This window comes from Hemicordylus capensis, chromosome 1 (assembly GCF_027244095.1).
Source record: "Hemicordylus capensis ecotype Gifberg chromosome 1, rHemCap1.1.pri, whole genome shotgun sequence".
Taxonomy (NCBI): Eukaryota; Metazoa; Chordata; class Lepidosauria; order Squamata; family Cordylidae; genus Hemicordylus; species Hemicordylus capensis.
In genome coordinates this window covers 432115513-432134088 of record NC_069657.1, presented here as the reverse complement: position 1 = coordinate 432134088, position 18576 = coordinate 432115513, and the positions used below count along the sequence as shown (strand labels likewise).

Below are 18576 nucleotides of genomic sequence, written 5' to 3'. Positions count from 1 at the left end.
TCTTCCCAGAGTGGCTCCATCCCCTGAGGGGAATATCTTATAGTGCTCACACTTCTAGGCTCCCATTCATATGGAACCAGGGTGGACCCTGCTTAGCTAAGGGGACAAGTCATGCTTGTTACCATAAGACCAGCTCTCTGTCATAACCCCAAGGTAGGGATTTGGCCTAGAGAGGGTGGGCAAGCAAGCAGATGACAAGAGGGCCCACAGATGCAAAATCTGGCCTACAAAGAATCCTAGAACCAGCCTGGTTACCTCAAACTTGGCACTGACCCTAAAAGCATAGCTTACCCCCAGAGATAGAAGGTTTTCACCAGAAGCATTTTGGAAACAGCTTTCTAATTCTATGTGCATTTGTGCCTAGATGCTGAAAGACATGAAGAAGGAGAAGGTTTTGCTGCGTCGGAAATCGGAGCTTCCTCAAGATGTCTACACCATAAAGGCCCTGGAAGCACACAAGAGAGCAGAAGAATTTCTCACCTCAAGCCAGGAGGCACTCTGACGGGCTAGGGGGCCCTTGGAGGGTACACAGAAATGCACTTTGTTCTAATGTATAACTAGGGAATGAACATGGTGAGCTGTGCCTGTCCTCTGCTCCATTCTCATTCTTTCAGGTTAGATTTGATTTTACATTGTACCTCATATCCCACCACACTGTCACTTCCTCCTGCTTTATCCTCTTAAAGCTGTTTTTGTGTGCACGTGTGAAGGGAGCCTAGCCAATCCATGAGAGTATCATTCCACGCAGGGAACATTTCACCTTCTGCTGTTTTTTAATCAACTCCAACCCCAGGACCAAAGCACTGAGCGTTCAACTAGTTAAGCAGGCCTACACTACAGTCACTAAATCACTACAGTCCCCCGCCAGCCCCTATTTCTCTTCTATTTCCCCTCTCCCAGCCCCACAATAATGTGGTCTGTCTACCAAAAGCGGTGCATGAAACAGGTTGAGTTGCTCAGATACAGCCAGTTTTCTAGGAATGAAGGCAGGCCTGTTCCTTGGCGCCCAGGCTAGATGAGGGAACAGTTCACTTGGGTTGGGGCCCAGGCTAGATGAGGGAACAGTGTGTCTCTCTCCCCCCCCCCCCAAACTTGGAATAAATGGCTAATTTGAGAACTCTGATTAGTTTGGTCAATATGAAATAAGGGTAACAGTGTCCTATTAGAGATGTCTTGCTTTTTGTAGTTTCTGGCATAGGGCTTGTCCTCTTTCCATGTGTGTAAAGAAGTCCTGAATGTTGTGAATGCAAATGTGAATACTGGTTCTCCTTGCTGGGGGAGAACCAGCATGGCTTCTGCAAGGGCAAGTCTTGCCTCACTAACCTTTTGGAGTTCTTTGAGAGTGTCCGCAGGCAGGTGGATAAAGGTGTTCTGGTCGACGTAGGATACTTGGACTTGCAAAAAGCTTTTGACAAAGTTTCCCACTAAAGGCTCTTGAGTAAACTTAGCAGTCATGGGATAAGGGGACAGGTTCATGTGTGGATTGAAGGACAGCAAACAGAGGGTAGGAATAAATGGACAGTTTTCACAATGGAGGGAAGTAAGAAGTGGGGTCCCTCAGATTTGTACAGGAGAACTTCGTTAATCACGGGTCCAGCACCCATAGTTTCGTGTACCTGCGGTAATGGACACCTGACCTCGGTATACACTGGAAAAAAACCTGGCAGAGAAAAGGTTAAACCTGCATATCCTCAGGTTGGGGGGTGGCTGGAAATGACCTTGGAGGTCATTTTCACCCACCATTTTGAGTTCAGGAGCCATTTTATGGCTCATTTAAACAAAAAACGGCGGTGGGGGGGATTGGCAATTTTGTTTTGTTTTAACTCTTGTGGGCATCGCTGGACTCCCTTGAGGGCAGTGGAGCATGGTAAGTAAAGTTGTGCCATCAAGTCAACTCCTGACAACCACAGAGCCATGTGGTTTTCTTTGATAGATTACAGGAGGGGTTTACCATTGCCATCTCCCGCTCAGTATGAGATGATGCCTTTCCGCATCTTCCTATATCGCTGCTGCCCGACATAGTCTGGGAAACATACCAGCTGGGATTCAACCAGCAACCTCTTGCTCCCTAGGCAAGTTACTTCCCCACGGTAGGGCACTTTATTTGGCCTGTTCTGGGGGTGATTTTTGGAGGTGTGGAAACCCAGTGCCTCAATTTACATTGTATTTAATGCCCTGTTAATTGTGGATTTTCTAACTGTGTGCCCCCCCTCACGAAACGCAACCCCTGCAGATAATGGGGTTGTACTAGTCTGGGACCAGTGTGCTTTCAGTTGTTTGTGAATGGTCTAGAAGTTGAGGTAACCAGTGAAGTGGCCAAATTTGCAGATGATACCAAGCTATTTAGGGTAGTGAAATCCAAAACAGATTGTGAGGAACTCCAAAAAGTTCTCTCCAAACTGGTTGAGTGGGTGACAAAATGACAAATGTGGTTCAGTGTAAGCAAGTGTAAAGTGAGGCATATTGGAACAAAACCCTCCAACTTCACTAATACACTGATGGAGTCTGAGTTGTCAGTGACTAACCAGGAGAGAGATTTTGCGGCAGCTGTGAAAAAGCAAATTCCATGCTAGGGATCATTAGGAAGGGGATTAAAAATAAAAATGGTAATATTATGATGCTCTTATGAATATCTGTGGTGTGGCCACATTTGGAGTACTGTGTACAGTTCTGGTCACCGTATCTTAAGAAGGACATTGTAGAACTGGAAAAGATGCAGGAGTGGACAACCAAGATGATCAGGGTCCTGGAGCACCTTCCTTATGAGGCAAGGTTGCTGTGTCTGGGGTTTTTTAGTTTGGAAAAGAGGCGACTATGAGGAGAAATGTTAGAGGTGTATAAAATTATGCATGGAGTAGAGAGAGTGGACAGAGAAATTTTTCTCCCTCTCTCACAACACTAGAACCAGAGGTCATCCTATGAACCTGAAGGTCAGGAAATTTAGGACTGACAAAAGGAAGCACCTTTTCACACCGCGCATAATTAATCTCTGGAATTCTCTGCCACGGAATGTGGTGATGGCCACTAGCTTGGATGGCTTTAAAAGGGACTTAAACAAATTCATGGAGGACAGGTCTATCAGTGGCTACTAGTCTGGTGGCTATAGGCCACCTCCAGCCTCAAAGTCACAATGCCTCTGAATACCAGTTGCAGGGGAGCAACCGCAGGGAAGAGAGGTCATGCTCTCACCTCTTGCCTGTGGGCTTCTCAGAGGCTTCTGGTGGTCCACTGTGTGAAATAGGATGCTGGACTGGATAGGCCTTGGGACAACCCAGCAGGGCTGTTCAAGCCCAAGTTCTTATGTTCAAACGGAATAAGTCAGGGAAACTTGCAGAATTTGTTCGATTTGCACTCTTCTCCTGAAACTGGCGCAATGGCAGCCACATGTAATTCTAGATCCATTGCTTTGAGCTCCTTGTTAGCTTTCATTTTTTCAGCTACACATTAGCTACACTACTTGATCTGTGTGCCTAGTACCTGTATTTCAGCTGCTGTGCAAGGAGCCTCATTAGCCTAATTGACCGCCCTCTCAGGCTCCAGAATCCTCTCTGCTGTCTCATCTAGAAGTGGTGACTCTTGAGCAGTTTATTGTACTCATGGCAACCTTTCTTACATTCCTTGGCGGCTTCTAAACTTGGGAGAAACTATCAGGACTGCACAAACTTTGGCCCTCCAGCGGTTGTTGGACTACAATTCCATCAAGGATGATGGGATTTTCAGTCCAGAACAGCCGGAAGTTTGAAGTTGTGCAGCCCTGCTCTACCTGATTGCTTATTTAAAAAGAGGAACCCTTTTTTCCATTTCCGCAACAGCTGTAAGTGACGTTTATTGGGAACAAGGGTGGAGAAGAACAACGAACTACACAATCCATTAAACTGGTTGCCATGTACTAATTAGGGAACAACCCCCCTTGCTTTATTGTGGATCATGTTTCAATTTGCTCAGGTTCATTTCAGCTGTTCAGGCCCCAGCTCTCCTGTCTTCGAAACTCAAGAAAGACATGCAGACCTAGCAGAAGCCTGGCTTTAGGGTGTGCACAAGTTTAGAGCACTGGACTGAGTTCCTTATGCTGCTCCTGATCTAATAGTAATCATTGCTTAATCGGCTGCCCTTGTTCACAGCCTGATGACAGAATTTCAGAATCATGGGAGTTCTACAAAAAGGGGAGAGACCCTCATGGCTTCCTTGCCCACCTTCTTTGTACCCTAGCTTTGTGAAACCCGATTCCCTCCCCACCCCTTGTTTCCAGCCCTTGAGTACTACCTGTGTTGATTGAAGGCTGCAAATCTAAGCACACTTTAAAGGCCTCTGAAACAAGTAGGATGCCAGGGTAAACATGATTAGGATTAAACTCGAAGCTTAGCTTTCCCCCTCAGCATATGTACATTCCTCCTCTTCCTTGTTCAAATCTTTGTACACTGTATTGCTGTGTCTGTTTACCCACCATACTCCTATTGCATTTTTCTCCCCCTGAACTTGACTATTTTTTGTTTCGCATTCCCTGGGACCTAACTTCATAGATGCACCAGAACAGGGGTTCCCAACGGCAGTCACTCTCATCATCCCCAGCCAAAGGTCGCCGTGGCTGGGGCTGATGGGAGCTCTATTCCAACAAGGGGACCCATCACAGAGGATTGCCGGCCCTCTCTTCACCAGTTCAGCAACCTTTTCCAGCCTTTGGGAAACTATGCAGTTAACATCTGCTAGGATTTGCCAGTTTACAGTGGTGGCTGGGCTGTAGTGTTCTCCTTGACCTGAGAATTCCTGTTTGGGAAGGAGAACATTTGCTCACCCTGTGTAGTGCAACTTGGCTGGTGGCTGGCAACTAAAAGCGCCCCTTCTAGGCCATAATCCTAGTTCTCCACTGTCTGCTGCCAAAATATTTTCAATACCTGTCTTAGAAGATGCTCTCTCTAACTGCTTGTTGTGATGTTAAGGCCTTCATGTGAGGCCAGCGAAACCTCTTAGCACTCTTAGTAAGCCAAGGCAACAGGTGGAGAAGAGGGACTATGGGCGGGGGGAGTTCTGCTTGACCTTCAGTGTGTATTTTCTAGTTCAGTGGTAGAATTGAAGAGCTACCAGAACTGGACAGCATGCACATTCAGCTGCTGGTCTTCAAGTTTGGTTGAGCTGCTGGGGGGAAGAAATGAACTTAGAGCTTTTCTACTGTGAAGTGCAATTCAATCTATTGATTGGCTCCCCCAGGCTGGGCTCTGCAGAGGAGAAATGGAGGAAAACCTCTCCCCTTTCCATATGTACGCAACACAGCACTTCTCTGCCTGTTACAGTTTTGCACTGGTGGAGCAGGGCTGTAATTGAGCATCATGTGCTGTATCGCTTAGATGTAAATATAGCCTCTGTCTAATCTTTGTTTGGGGTCAGGGAACTTGTGTTTGGTACAACATTAAAGTTTAGTTTGCTGCCAATTCATTCCAGTGTCCTATATATCTAACAAGTGGGGGAAAGCTGTGCAAGAAATGGGGTGAATGAGTTAAACCACCTCAAGCCAAAATGAGCACCTCAAGCCCAGAGCTTCAGGTCACAATCTACCTTAATCCAGCTCTACTTCATTTCCCTTGCGTTTTGTCTCCATGTCTGCTTGTACCCTCCCCACCTTTTACACGGACAGGGTTGGAGCTGCCTCTTTCACTTCTTACATAGCCCCTCTCCAGAGGGAAAAGCAAAACTAAGTGATGCATTCACTCCTTGGACACAAGTATTAAGCTGCTTTACAGTTCATATGTACATATGGTGTACTTTATTTTCAGTAGAGTATTACATAGTATGACAGTGTTGGATTTTGTACAGATGTCCCTGTATGTACAGAACTAAATAAAATGGATCTCTTGAAAAGATGACACACTGGTCTCCACCTCATGGCCATGTTTAGCCCATATGTCATGGGGGTGGGGTTCAGGTTCAACAGCAGGACTACCACATGCACATCAAAGGATCTTTATAGGGGCTGATATTTCTTGGAGAGGCCTATTTCAAGGCTAGGGAGTCATCACACTACCACGCAGTCGCTCCAGTTAGGAGTTACACACAAGTAATGAATAAGAGTGATATTTTCGTCAGACGAGATGAATGTGGAGTCTCAGTGCTGGTGAAGAGGTCAGTATCTACCTGACCAGTTCAGAGAGAGAGAGTTTCAAGCACAGCACTTCATGCTTATCCAAAGCTTCCTCCTTGAGGCAGGAAATCCACCACTGGTTCTGCACCTTCATTTCCACTCGGCCCTGGAGCCACTCTGGCTCTGCCTGGCTTGCAGAGTTCGCTGCACCATATCCTGCCATTGATCGTCAGAGATTTCGTTGGCCCATGCAGGGATTCCCAGCGTGGGGAGCTTGACTCCAGCCATCGTTCTCTTCACCAACTCCACATGTTCTAGGGTCAAAGCCAGGAGATGAGTGAAACTGCTCCAAACAGACACAGCCCCAGAACTCAACATGGTACCTTTCCAGGGATTTCACTCAAGAGGGCAAGCAACCTAGCACAAAGGATCTGGTTTGCAGAAAAAGATGCTCAGGAGAAGCAGTCAAGACCTATTATTTATATTAATGTTTAACCTGCTTTTCCACCCAGGAGTACCTGAAGGAAATGGACAAAACAAAACACTGAAATGATATAAAACAGGGCAACAGAAGAAACCGGAATGCACGCAGCAGGGCCAACAGCCTCAACAAAGTTATCAGATGGGAGTTAACCAATTTCCAGGTTCAGAGGCAGGATGCCCCTCAATAGCAGTTGCAGGGGAGCAACAGCAGGAGAGGGGGCATGCCTTCCTCTTCTGCTTGTGGCTTCCCAGAGGCATCTGGTGGGCCACAGTGGGAAACGGGGCTGAACTAGGTAGGTCTCAGGCCTGATCTATCACTGTTATGTGCTTGATGCTAGAGGCCATTGAAGAAGTACAATGGTGTTCACCAAGTGAAGGTTAATGAGGAGCGTGCCAGAGAAGCCTCTGAAGGGAAGGGGTTCTACAGTCTGACTCTATCTAGCCTGTATACACCAAACACCACACATGATTACAGTACGATGTAGAGCAGAGCCTCTCTAGGCAGATGGCATCTATAGGCAGGCAGGCAAATGTAGAAACAGGCAGTCCTTTAACCCCCACCCCCACTTCCAAACAGCTTAGGGTTTTAAAAGTGATAACCAGTACTTAAGAGTTGGGCTCAAGTGAATTAGGAACTAGTGAAGAATTAGGAACCAGAGAAATGAGGGCTGAAGAACCACCCTCATCAGCATTCCCACCACAACATCCGGCTGTAGTTTCCAAACGTTTTCCAAAAGGCAGCCCAAACAAAATGTTATGGTAGTAGCCTACCTGGAATGTGACCATGTCAGATATGATAATGACCAGGTCTGGTTTTTCCACGAAGGGGCATAGCTGGCACACAAGCTGAAGTGCAAAAGTACTTCTAACCAGAAGGCTGAGTTCAGGAGCACTCTGAAGCAACAGGCCTGATTCTTCAAGGCGAGTGCAACCCAATCAGAAATACACTGCCTGTGTAATCCCAGCTCAGCTTCTCTACTGACTAAAACCACCTCTTCCTTTTTGGAATTAAGTTTCAATGTGTTAGCCCAGTTAAAGCCATCATTACTCCCAAACACTGGTTCCAGACTCCCAGTATGTCCCTGTAATCTGATGGAAAGGAGAGATAAGGTTGAGCATTGTCAACATACTGATGGTACTGCACCCAAAGTCTCCAGACAAGCTTCCTTAGGAGAATCAGGCCTGTTGGTTCAGAGTGTTCCTGAACTCAGCCTTGTGGCCAGAAGATGCAAACAAACAGCTTGGGAGAGAAGACAGAACCATAAGCCAGTGGCCAAGGGGTCAAGCAGCATCCCTCATCATCACCTTTTGGGACTTGCTCCCCAGGTAGGAGCTGCCATAGAGAACAAGAATCTAGATCAGGCCTGCTCAATTTAGCGCTCCCCCCCCTTTTGGACTACAGTTCCCATAATCCCCAGCCACAGTGGCTAATAAAGGTAAAGTTTCAGGCCAACATCTGCAGGAGGGCTGAAGTTGAGCAGTCCTGCCCTAGATGATATGGCAAAACTGACATTAAGGAGTTTGTACACAGTCTGAACATGACAGGGCTTGGTATCCTCAATGAAGTCCTGAGATATGCAGCTGGAGATTTCCCCCTGCAGACCACAAGGACCTAAGATGAAGCCTATTTTATTTCATTACCTGGATCCATAGGGATGGAGCTTCGGCTGGTCTGAGCTGCAGACCCCTCCTCCTCATCGCTATCTACAGGTGGGTCAGGCAGGTGCAGCCTCAGTGCCTGCATGTAGCACACAAAGCCATTACAAGCATTAACTAAGCATAGGACAAAGACATGCTCACACAGATTCTCTCATTAGCCCCACCTTCTGAGGAAGCTCAGCACATGGCTCTGTAAGAGGCAGTTACCTGAAGTCGCTCATTGATGTCAAGGGCTGGCTCTGTGCTGGGTGCAGTTTCTTCAGCAGCTGCTGGTCCCTGGTCTGGATCTTGGTTCAGTGGCTGGTACAAGTAGTCATTACTGCTCCCTTCCTCCTCCTCCTCTGGTTCCTCACCACTCCATTCCCCAGCAGGGTCAGGGGCGCCATCAGACATCTCTTGCAGTCCCAGCTCTTCATGCTCGTTTGGACAGAGTCTCTCTGGACCCATTCTTAGTGTAACCACTGGCTCTAAGGCCATGCACTAGGATCTGAAGGGGAAAGATGGGAGTTGATCTCCACAGCTTGCTTAACAAGACAGAGTATATATTCTTACAAGTTATATATTTGTCTAAGAACAGGGCAGAAAAGCACTGAGCAGCCTAAGACAAAGAGGCCTTTCCTATTGTCCTACAGGTCCCATTATATTTTCTCAACTTTGGATCTGTAACCATCACATCAGATAGACACAATACACTGGCTAAGCATTATCTAGAGCAAGGGTTCTCAAACTTGGTTCCCCAGATGTTGCTGGACTGAAGGTCCCATCATTCCCAGCCACAATGGCCAAAGTCCCATTGTGGCTGGGGATACTGTGAGTTGTAGCACAACCCTAATTGTGTGTATAAGTTTGAGATCCACTGATCTAGGGCAATGGTCAGACTGTTAGGGCATGCTACACTTATGTAGAAGCTCATCAAGGGGATCCGCAGTAAGATCAGTAATGACATAAACTCTGGAAAGCAGCTTGTCCATTGGTACCGGTACTCTCCCTGCAATATGCAGCCATGGGAGTGTTGGGTGCTTTCTGTAGCTCAGTTCTTGTTTTATGCAAGGCAATGGTGAAGCCAAGTAGTCCTGGCCTCTGCACCACAGGAACCAAGAGTGTGCTCTCAACCTGTCTGTCCTAGAATTCTATGCAATTTAGAGAAGTAGAGAGTTTTAAATCCTCTTACCAAAACTGCCCTAGATCAATGAAAGAGCATTAACCTCTCAGAGTCATATATTTGACTCTTATATCCTGTATTTCTACCACACATCAATTGAGAGTTCAGCTAAGCAAGCTTGGAGGTGGAAACTACCTCAGGATAATGGACTGTGAAATGAGAGCTCAGTGGCTCACATTGTAATCTCTAGGCCAAAGTTAATAGCCTTTATCTGAGGGTCAGGGAGATTTGCTCCAGGCCTTGGGATCACCAGACAGGTTTAGCCCCCAGCTCAAGCATATACAGATATATCTCTTTATTTTCTCCTAATGGCTATCACTTGCTCTCATGGAAAAAACCCAAAGAGCAGCTCTTGAGAACAATGCCTAGTTTTCAGTGAGGCAGGATTGATAAGAGCTGATTAAAAAACATTCTTTTATTTTAAATTGATTTAAAACCATTGATAAAGAACCTAGATCAAAGATATGAATATTAATCATAACTTCTGGTTTTATACTATGAACATGTTAACATCAGTATATGGGGATGAGAGATCAGTCCCATTCTGTAGGTGGTGTACATGCAGCACATATAAATGCAGGGGAAGGGAAGGGTAATCGAAAGTGAACAAAATATATTCAGGCAGTCATGAGAAAACTTTTCCAAGTGTATCCTCCATTGTAGAAAGGAAACATCTATAATGGCAGCAGAACGTAAAAGAGATCCAATTTAGGAATATTTTAATGAAGTTCCTGTACCTTTTAATGGTCCCTGTACCTTTTAATGGAACTTCATATTTTAATGAAGTTCCTGTAAGAAAGCCATGTGTGCAAAAGGCAAATAGTGCAACAACGAAATGCAAGGCCTGGTTTGCCTGAATGAAAAAGTATCATGAGAAGTGTGTACCTATTATAGAATGTACCTACCTTCTAAAAAGGAAACCTACATCTTTCTCTAAATATGTATTAAGGTTATATTAGACAACAAGCATGTATTTTTCTTTAGAAAATGGTGATTAAATAAAATCTTCCAGAGCAGTAATTTAAATTGTGATTTAAATCATTAAAATTGAGTCCTCCCATGAAGCAATTTAAATAATTTAAATCAATTTTATTTATCAATTTTATTTAAACCTAATCAACCCTGCAATGAGATGATAAAGCTGTCTTGACTGTACCATTTCAGCCTGCAGGTAGGAGCTCACACAACAGAATGTCCCTCAATACAAGAAGAAAAGCCTTGCAAATCACAGCTTTCTTCCCAACATGCTCTTTTTCTGTATGCAAGGAATTTTGAATGGTGAAACAATCCACTGTGTGAGCTCCCCAACTCCATACTGAAGTGGTACAGCTCAGACAGGTTTACCACCTCAGGCAAAACTAGCCTTTGATCCCATTGGCAGAGATAACAGATCATAAAGCCCCACAGAGCACAGCCTCCCTGGGATCCTTTCCGTATTACAAGCTTCCCCTGCACACACATCCCACCTGGTATTATGGCAAGAGTTCTGCTAACAATAGCCACATATCGGAGTGCTTGAGCAATAGAACTAGCGACTCTGGATGTAGTCTCACAAAAGATCTCCAAATTTAGAAGTTCTACAACTTCTGCTACCTTCTATCTACTCTGCCTACAAACTGAGCTGTTCCACACATCTCCACCATCCGCAAGCCAGAACTTCCACTCCTACTGCCTCAGACCCAGAATGCCTTCTCCCCCTTCTGCAATACTTCACCCCAGCTTTGCAGTATTCAGTACAGGCTCCACAACCTGCATATCCCACCTTCCTTCATAAGTTCCCCGCCCCTCACCATCTTTTATTTATACTTTTGTTATTATTTATACTTTTGTTTAGAAGCCAGCGTGGTGTAGTGGCTAGAGTGCTGGACTAGGACCGGGGAGACCCGAGTTCAAATCCCCATTCAGTCATTAAACTAGCTGGGTGACTCTGGGCCAGTCACTTCTCTCTCAGCCTAACCTGGGTTGCTGTTGTGAGGATAAACCTAAGTATGCAGTACACCATTCTGGGCTCCTTGGAGGAAGAGTGGGATGTAAAAATAATAAAATAAAATAAAAAATAAATAAGTGGTATCCCAGCCTCTTCCAAGTGTACAGGGCAGATAACAATAGTGGTGAACTGTATACATGGATGCCTGTTCCTTAAAGGGCTCACAATAAAAACAGACCATATAATTAGATTCAGGAGCGGAGGAGAAGGAGGAAAGGAGAACAGGAGGGAAAGAGAGCGCCACACTGACAGCATCAACAAAACGCCCACCTGCGTTCAGGTGCATGACAGTGCCGAGCAATGCTAAGCATGTTCTCTCAGAAATAAGTCCCGTCAGGCTCAATGGGGCTTATTTCTCAGAATCTGTGTTGAGGGTTATAATCTGAGCGACAAATCGGGTAGTCCTGAGTTCAGAGCTCAGGAACTTACTAGGTAGCTTTCAGCAAACAGCTTCACTCCCTCCATCTTTCAGAGGCGGGTCATCAAAAAGCCCCCCGCCCCGCATGGGGGTTCTCCTCCTCCTAAGCATTACAAGGCAATGTAGGGAGAGCACCAGGCACCCTCCAGCGCGCTACGCACATACTGGTGTCAACATAGCGTAGCCAGGCACAGCATAGTGGTTAGAATGTTGGACTAGGACAGGAAGACCCGAGTTCGAATCCCCATTCAACCAGGACACACACTGGGTGACTCTGGGCCAGTCATGTATCTCTCAGCCTAACCTACCTTACAGGGTTGTTGTGAGGATAGAAATAAGCATGTACACCGCTCTGAGCTCCTCGGAAAAAGAGCGGGATATAAATGTAATAAATAAATATCTCCATTGGCACTATCAGGTGTGTCCTCAGCACTCTCTAGGCTGAACACCTAGGGACAGCTTTGCTCCTGCCGCTCGGTGCCCTGCCCTGCCCTTCCTTTCCCATCAACACAGCCGCCCCCTCCTCTCCCCCTTACCCAAGCGGGGGTCCGCCTTCTTGCTCCAAGACCTGAGCGTCCCTTCAACCCCCGGAAGCAACCCGACGTCGCCGGCTACTGAGGATGTCGTCATAGCAGCGCGCGGTGGGAGGAGCGGTAACTATGGCAACCACGGGCAGCTTTTGGTTCGCCCTTCCCCTGGTCGCCCCTTCTCTGTTCTATAATTAGGCTGAAAATGGCGCGGGGGGACCCGAAGAACAGGCCCTATCACCGCCGTCTATGCCCTGCTGACTGTAGCGTTCTCAATAATTATCATCGTTCTCATAGTCTGGTAGCTTATAGGAATTTCCACCAAGACCGCACCCCAATTGTTCTTCTTTCCAAAGGCAGTTTGCGTAGACGGAACCAAAATACATAGGTTTTGAAGATCTTCGGGAAGTTCAAAGCTCTATGCCACTCATTCCCAGAGGGCGTGTTCTGCCGTCTCCTTAAGCCCGCCACAGGACATACATGGATCATCATCCGTACTGCCAACAAGGCAGAGGTTGCTTTGCAAAGGACACAGTGCACTCCTTCCTCCTCTCCCTCAACCTTTTAATTTCACGCTCTTGGTCTTGTTAATTAATCTCTGGGATAATTGCCCCACTATGGTATTATATAATGATCGCTAACACGAATGGCAATCGCGGCTCTCACGTTTGTTCCATGAGATTGTCTTGAACAATAGCAGTCTCCTTTTATCTTTCATGATTCATCTGATGTAGTCACGAAAGCGAAAGTGCATGCCACAAAGTACTGGTGGTAGTGCAGGAAGCACATGCTTATTCTTAAGCAAATCCTAGAGCACTCCATGGGATTTACTCATGTATCTTATTTATCTGAGTACTAGCTTGAGAGACCTTAAAGGCCAAGTTGAATACAGATCATCCTGGAGAAAATCTATCTATGTGATCACTAAGAGTTGACACCGACTTGACGGCACGTAATCAATCAATCAATCAGCTTGCTTTCTGTTCTGTACTGTCTGTACCCTTCATCCAAAGTTATAATGGTGATATACAAAACTGATGTTTTTAAAAAGATCAATGATCCATAAAGCAATGTGCGTTTAGGCTTACAAAAATGTAAGCTTAGGCTGCATGCCTATACACACTTATCTGGGAAATGGGAATAAGCCCTATTGAACACTTTCCCTTGTTTGCCTTTGGAGGAGAGATTTTAGAGATACCCTTTTAAAATGATGTGTCAAAAGTGCTTAGGTGTGCACCAGCCTTGCTCAGGTGTCAGTCTCCTCCCACACTAGTCCCACCCCAATACTATGCATTTTACTCAGCTGAAGAAAAGTAAATGGGATTCCTCACTCAGAAAGGTTTCCCCCTTCTATGTTTTGCTGATGGGTTGGGTAAAAGAAGGGTGGGGGAAGATAACCTACATTCCTGCCTAGGATCTCTGCTGGTCCTGATACCTACAGTATGTGTCTTTATTCAAAAGCAAGTTCCAGTGGAATCGGTGAACTTACTTTCTAGTAATTTATTCCAAGCTTTCCTGAGTGAGAGAAAGTGGGCAGAGGGAGAAAACAAATGCCCATGAAAGAAATGGGATTGGGATGGTTGTTGTTTAGCTAAAAAAAGTGCAAGAGTGCCCATAGCCATAGGCACCTATGTTCAGAACCAAGAAGTCACTTGCTAGAAATTGCCAGGACTTGGTCCTCCCAACTTTGGGTTCAGAATTCTCAGTGGACAGACTCAGTTATGCTCTTAGCTAACTTTCTCTTGGTTATTTAACCTGTTATTATGAGAATTTTGAACAGTACTGGAGGGAACTTGAATTGTTTTTATTGGGTTGTTTAGACAAATTGGAGGGGGGAAGAATAAAAGGAGGCTTGCCTGCAGCAGAGTGTTAGTTGCAGTTGAAGTCAGAATGGAAATTAGTTGAAAAGCTGAAGTTAGTGCAAGTTCTAGTTAGAGTGGAAGCTGGAGTCTTGGAGAGCCAGGAGAGAAGAGCTGCTGAAATTAGAGCTGAGAATTCACTGGGACAGTTGAGCTGAAACTCGCTGAAGAACTGAATCACTCTCAAAGCAGCTGAAATAACAGTCTGGAATTGAACCACCAGAATTGGACAGAAAGAGCAAGACCTGAGAATGAGAAATCCAGGCTTGCTGCAGAAGATGATTAGAGGTGACAGGTGATGATAAGAAGACTCCTGGTAAGTACACTGAGCTAAGACAAAGTATTAGGTGCAGGTTAGATTGGATGCATTTACCTCCTATTTTATTTGTTCCTTATGCTCATATAATTGCTGTTTCTTTGTACTAAATTATCCAAAATAACTACCAGTTTAAACTGAACTATTTTAAAGTAAAGTTTTCTTATTTTGAATTTAAAGCTTTGTAGCTTCAGTCTGTTTTCCCCCACCCCATGATTAGAAGCCTTTCCACTCTGACTTTGAGATAAACAGAGGTTTGGAAGTCTGTTTCAGTAGACATAGCCGGGGTGGGGGGGAATACAAAAGTCTTCTTGGTCAACATCTGGGAATCCCTGTTAGAGGACTGGTGGCAGCGGTGAAGCTTAAGATGACAGGGCTGGTTGAGACTGGGCTGTGACACCCACACCCACACACCTCACAGGCAAACCTCAAAATCTATCCTGCACACACACACCCCGCACACACACACCCAATAGGCAAAAGGTCCACTTCTACACGCACACCCCACAGGCAAACCTCAAAAGTCCATTTACACACACATGCCCACACCCCACCCCAAAGTCAATGTCTACACATACATACCCCACCCCTCTGACAAGCCTCAAAGCAATTTCCACCCCCACCCCACCCCGGTTTCTGGCATTGCAGGAGAAAGCACATGTGTTGTTCAGAAAAGTCAACAACAACTGCTTCCAAGGGACCAGGCAAGAAGAGAATCTGAGAGGAAGTGAAAGAGGCTCTTCATGAGAGGGAGATTTACTGCAGTTGGTAAGGGAGGGTTGCCTTTGCTGGTGGTGGAAGGAAAGAACTAAAGCCACATGAGGATGGAAGGTTACCCTGAAGGGCTATGAGTTCAGGAGGTTTAAGAGCTGGATGGGAGGCGAGATGGCTGCAGGCTATCCCAGGGAGGGGGGTTTAGGGGAGGGGAAAGGTAGTCTTGGTGGGTGACTGTGGGTGGAGTTGAGATGGTAAAGCCAAGGTGGGGAGGAAATTGAAGTGGGGGGATGGGAAGCTGCATAGGAGGAGGGCAGGGCTGGGAGATTAGAGTAAAGCAGAGATTGCTTCATGGTTGAAAGCCTAGTTGAGCTCTGTAGGAGGAGGGACTGGGCCATAATCTGTGTTGGAAAGGCAGTCTTCTAGATAAAGTGCCCTGCCACTGGCAAAGGCATGTTTTCAAAATAAATGTAACAGAACTTTTAAAAGACTTTTCTCCATTTGCCAGCCATTTTTGCTTCGGGCACCTCCAAACTCAAAGTTGTATATAAAGTTATTACCTTGTGAACGTGAATCCTTAAGCGATTTTTACATGTCTAAAGCTGGCACTGCCAACAATAAATTCTTTTGTTGTTGTTGTTTAGAAAAATTGGTGTGTTTTAAAAATATGTAAAAGGCACAACTTCAAAACTGAATTTATGTTTTGACAATGCTGAAATGAACAACAAAATAAATATTACTTCTCCAGGTCGGAAAAACCAGTTAAATAGGAAACAACTTAAACTGCTGTATCTAAACAATTTTTTTTAAACAAATCTCCACAAAATTTGGAAGAGTCACCTAGCTGATGTGTGCAAACGGACAGGCAGATCAGGCAAGTGATTTCTATTTTATTACCAATAGAATATTCAGGGCTTATAATGGTAGAATGTCTCCCCATCTTAATATACTGACACAACTGTGCCAGTATATTATAACCTCTGGATAGGGGAGTGCGCAGACCATTTTTGCACGGTTTGGTCTGAATTCGAAATGCATGAATTCGGACCGGACTGAGGTCTGCAAACCAGTCCAGTCAAACTGACTGACTGCGTGTACTACAGCAGTGCTCCCCGCCAGCAGCCCATGGTGTGTGGTCGGAAGAAGTGAGGAGTCTCGGCCCCTCACTCAACTGCGGGCGGTTGAGTGAAGGCCTGGCCAAGAGCTGGGACTCCGTGCTGCCACCACATACTGCTGCGGGGAGTGCAGCTGCAGTACACACTGGTAAGCACTAGCAGCACCTTTTCCTTTATTTCTAAAACTGCCTCTCGCACCCCCACCCCGCACCACCTGCCTGCCCTCACCACTGCTGCCCTAAGCATTATCCTATTCCTAACTCTGCAATACCTTTAATTTAACTTTACAGTCACCACTCAAAAGTGGCGAATCAGTTCAAGCTGAACTGGGCCTGATCCAGTTTGATCTCTGACCAGTGAGCCCGCCTCTCCTGGAGCCCAACCCGGTTCACGACTGAACTGTCAAACAGGCCTAGTTCATGGTGGGCCAGTTCGCCATTGAACGGTTCATGCACACCCCTATGTTTGGAGAGGCTCGGAGATGCATCTTGACTCAAAGGCTGATCTATGCATGTAAACACACACACAGAGCCTATTGCTTTTCTTAGTTGTCTAGTTATTGCATTTCTAATTCCGCTCTTCCTCTAAGGAGCTCAGAACAGCATACACCGTCCACTCCATCCTCTATTCTTTTATCCTTAAGACAATTCTATGAGATGGGGAGGGAGGGAGGGAGGGAGAGAGAGAGACTAGCCAAAGATCACCCAGGGAGCTTAACGGCTGCTCAGCGAGGACCGGAACCTTGGCCTCGCCATTCCTAATCCGACACTCTAAAACCGTGCAGGTTTTATTTAATCTATATAAAACGGTCACCTTCTGACCGCGGCGCAAGAAAAGACTACATGTCCCAGGATCCCTCGGTAGGCGGAGTTTGCGCGCGTGGATCACCGAGGCTGGGCTTAAGCAGGGCCTGGCTGGGCGGGCGGGAGAAGGAGAAGAGGCTGAGTGAGGCGCCGAGGAGAAAACGAGGGCGGCTTGGCTGGGCCGTTAGACCCGAAAGGGCGCTGGGAGGGCGGGTGTGACCCTCCGGGGCCGCCGCCCCCGCTTCCCCCCCTCCGAGCAGGGAATGCCGCTGAGGCGGCGGCGTGGTGGCCAGCGAGGTCTGGCTCCCTCCGAAGGGCTCCTGCGCGGAGGCAGACGGGGCGGCGCGGGCTCTGCAGCGGAGCAGGTGGGCAGTGAGACCACGCTGGCGGCGGCGTCCGTGGGAGGCTTTGCTCCGGGCAGGGCTGGCTGGCTGCCTGGGGCGCCTCTGCGGAGAGGGAGCGGGGCGAGATTCGCGACCGTGAGTTCTTGGGAGGATGGAGGCGAAGGAGGCGTGATCCGTGGTGGAGGGAGGAGGAGGAGGAGGAGTGTGGAGACGCCTCCTCCTTGGAGGGATGCGACCCAGGCTCGGCTGGGGGTCATCGGGGAGGGCTGCGGGTGACGGCCGATCCTGGACCGGGAGGGGGGATCTCCCTTCGTGCCTGCCTCAGTGGGGATTACGGGCCCGAAACCGCGGTGGGTCAACGCGGCTGACCTGTTTTATTGTGTGCCTTTGTGATAATCCCGAACGGACAAAGCTCTTTTCCTCCGACGGGGGTCTGATGGCTCTTCTGAAGATCGGCTTTTAGGAGGGAGGTGGTTTTCAACCCTGGGGTGCTAGTCCTTTCCTGGGCCCCTTGCAGCATGCGTTAGGGAGCATGTGCGAAAATGCATGTGGTGGTGACCAGCTGCTCTCTAAAATTCTGAGGGTATTTTTATGATTCTTCTTTCTTGTCATGACACACACACACACTCTCTCTCTCTCTCTCTCTCTCTCTACACACACACACACACACACACACACCGTCAGCAGTATGCAGAGCTGCTCATGCAGTTAGATTGGCAAAAGTAGCAGGATCTTGCACTCAAAGAGTTTACAGTCCAAAACAGAGAACGGGGGACATAGTGGATGGGCAAACAAGGGTAGGAGGAATGAATGTGGACATATGAAGTCTTGTGCATTTCACATAGTTGAGCAAGAGGATTAAGCAAATAAACCAGTGGTTTTTGCCCTGTCCTGCCTGTGAGCAAGTTGACTTGAGACCAGACAGCAGCAGACTGAGTCCTGCCTTAAGGTACCGCTGAGCCTAGGTTACCCTCCCTGCCTGGAGAATGGAAACCCTAAAAGGGCAGCCTATGGCACGAGTTGGGCACTAGCTGTTCCTGCTTAGCTTGGTGCTGGCATGTGGATTTCAGGGGTAGGGTGCAGTGTGCCCTCTAACAGGGATTCCCAGATGTTGTT

The 18576-nt window shown here is 47.0% G+C and overlaps 3 protein-coding genes across 12 annotated transcripts in view; 2 read left to right on the top strand and 1 right to left on the bottom strand.

Moving 5' to 3' along the window:
* The window catches only part of PPP2R5D (protein phosphatase 2 regulatory subunit B'delta), a 63188-nt gene extending 57330 nt beyond the window's left edge, over positions 1–5858 (top strand). For all 5 annotated transcript variants that reach the window (XM_053313290.1, XM_053313289.1, XM_053313288.1 and 2 more), the window contains one exon: positions 365–5858. In XM_053313290.1, the coding sequence (XP_053169265.1) occupies positions 365–502 (138 nt within the window). In that variant the 3' untranslated portion in view covers positions 503–5858. The remainder of the gene's footprint in view (positions 1–364) is intronic.
* MEA1 (male-enhanced antigen 1) lies at positions 5729–17986 on the bottom strand. Of its 3 annotated transcripts, none has more exons than XM_053313377.1 (4): positions 17830–17986; positions 8423–8702; positions 8198–8294; positions 5729–6387 (listed from the first exon to the last, which is right to left on the bottom strand). In XM_053313377.1, exons 2-4 carry the CDS (start codon positions 8690–8692, stop codon positions 6224–6226), a joined length of 531 nt encoding a protein of 176 aa, XP_053169352.1. In that variant the 5' UTR covers positions 8693–8702; positions 17830–17986; the 3' UTR covers positions 5729–6223. The 3 variants fall into 3 exon arrangements, with proteins under 3 accessions (XP_053169352.1, XP_053169341.1, XP_053169330.1); XM_053313366.1 differs by lacking the exon at positions 17830–17986 and adding an exon at positions 17127–17264; XM_053313355.1 differs by lacking the exon at positions 17830–17986 and adding an exon at positions 12319–12475.
* KLHDC3 (kelch domain containing 3) overlaps positions 17045–18576 on the top strand; it is an 84309-nt gene continuing 82777 nt past the window's right edge. Inside the window, exon 1 of one of the 4 annotated variants that reach the window (XM_053313328.1) lies at positions 17045–17173. The gene's annotated coding sequence lies outside the window, so the exon portion shown is untranslated. Of the gene's footprint in view, positions 17174–17341; positions 17596–18576 lie in introns of those variants that run through there. The other 3 variants (XM_053313291.1, XM_053313311.1, XM_053313318.1) reach the window with 3 other exon arrangements.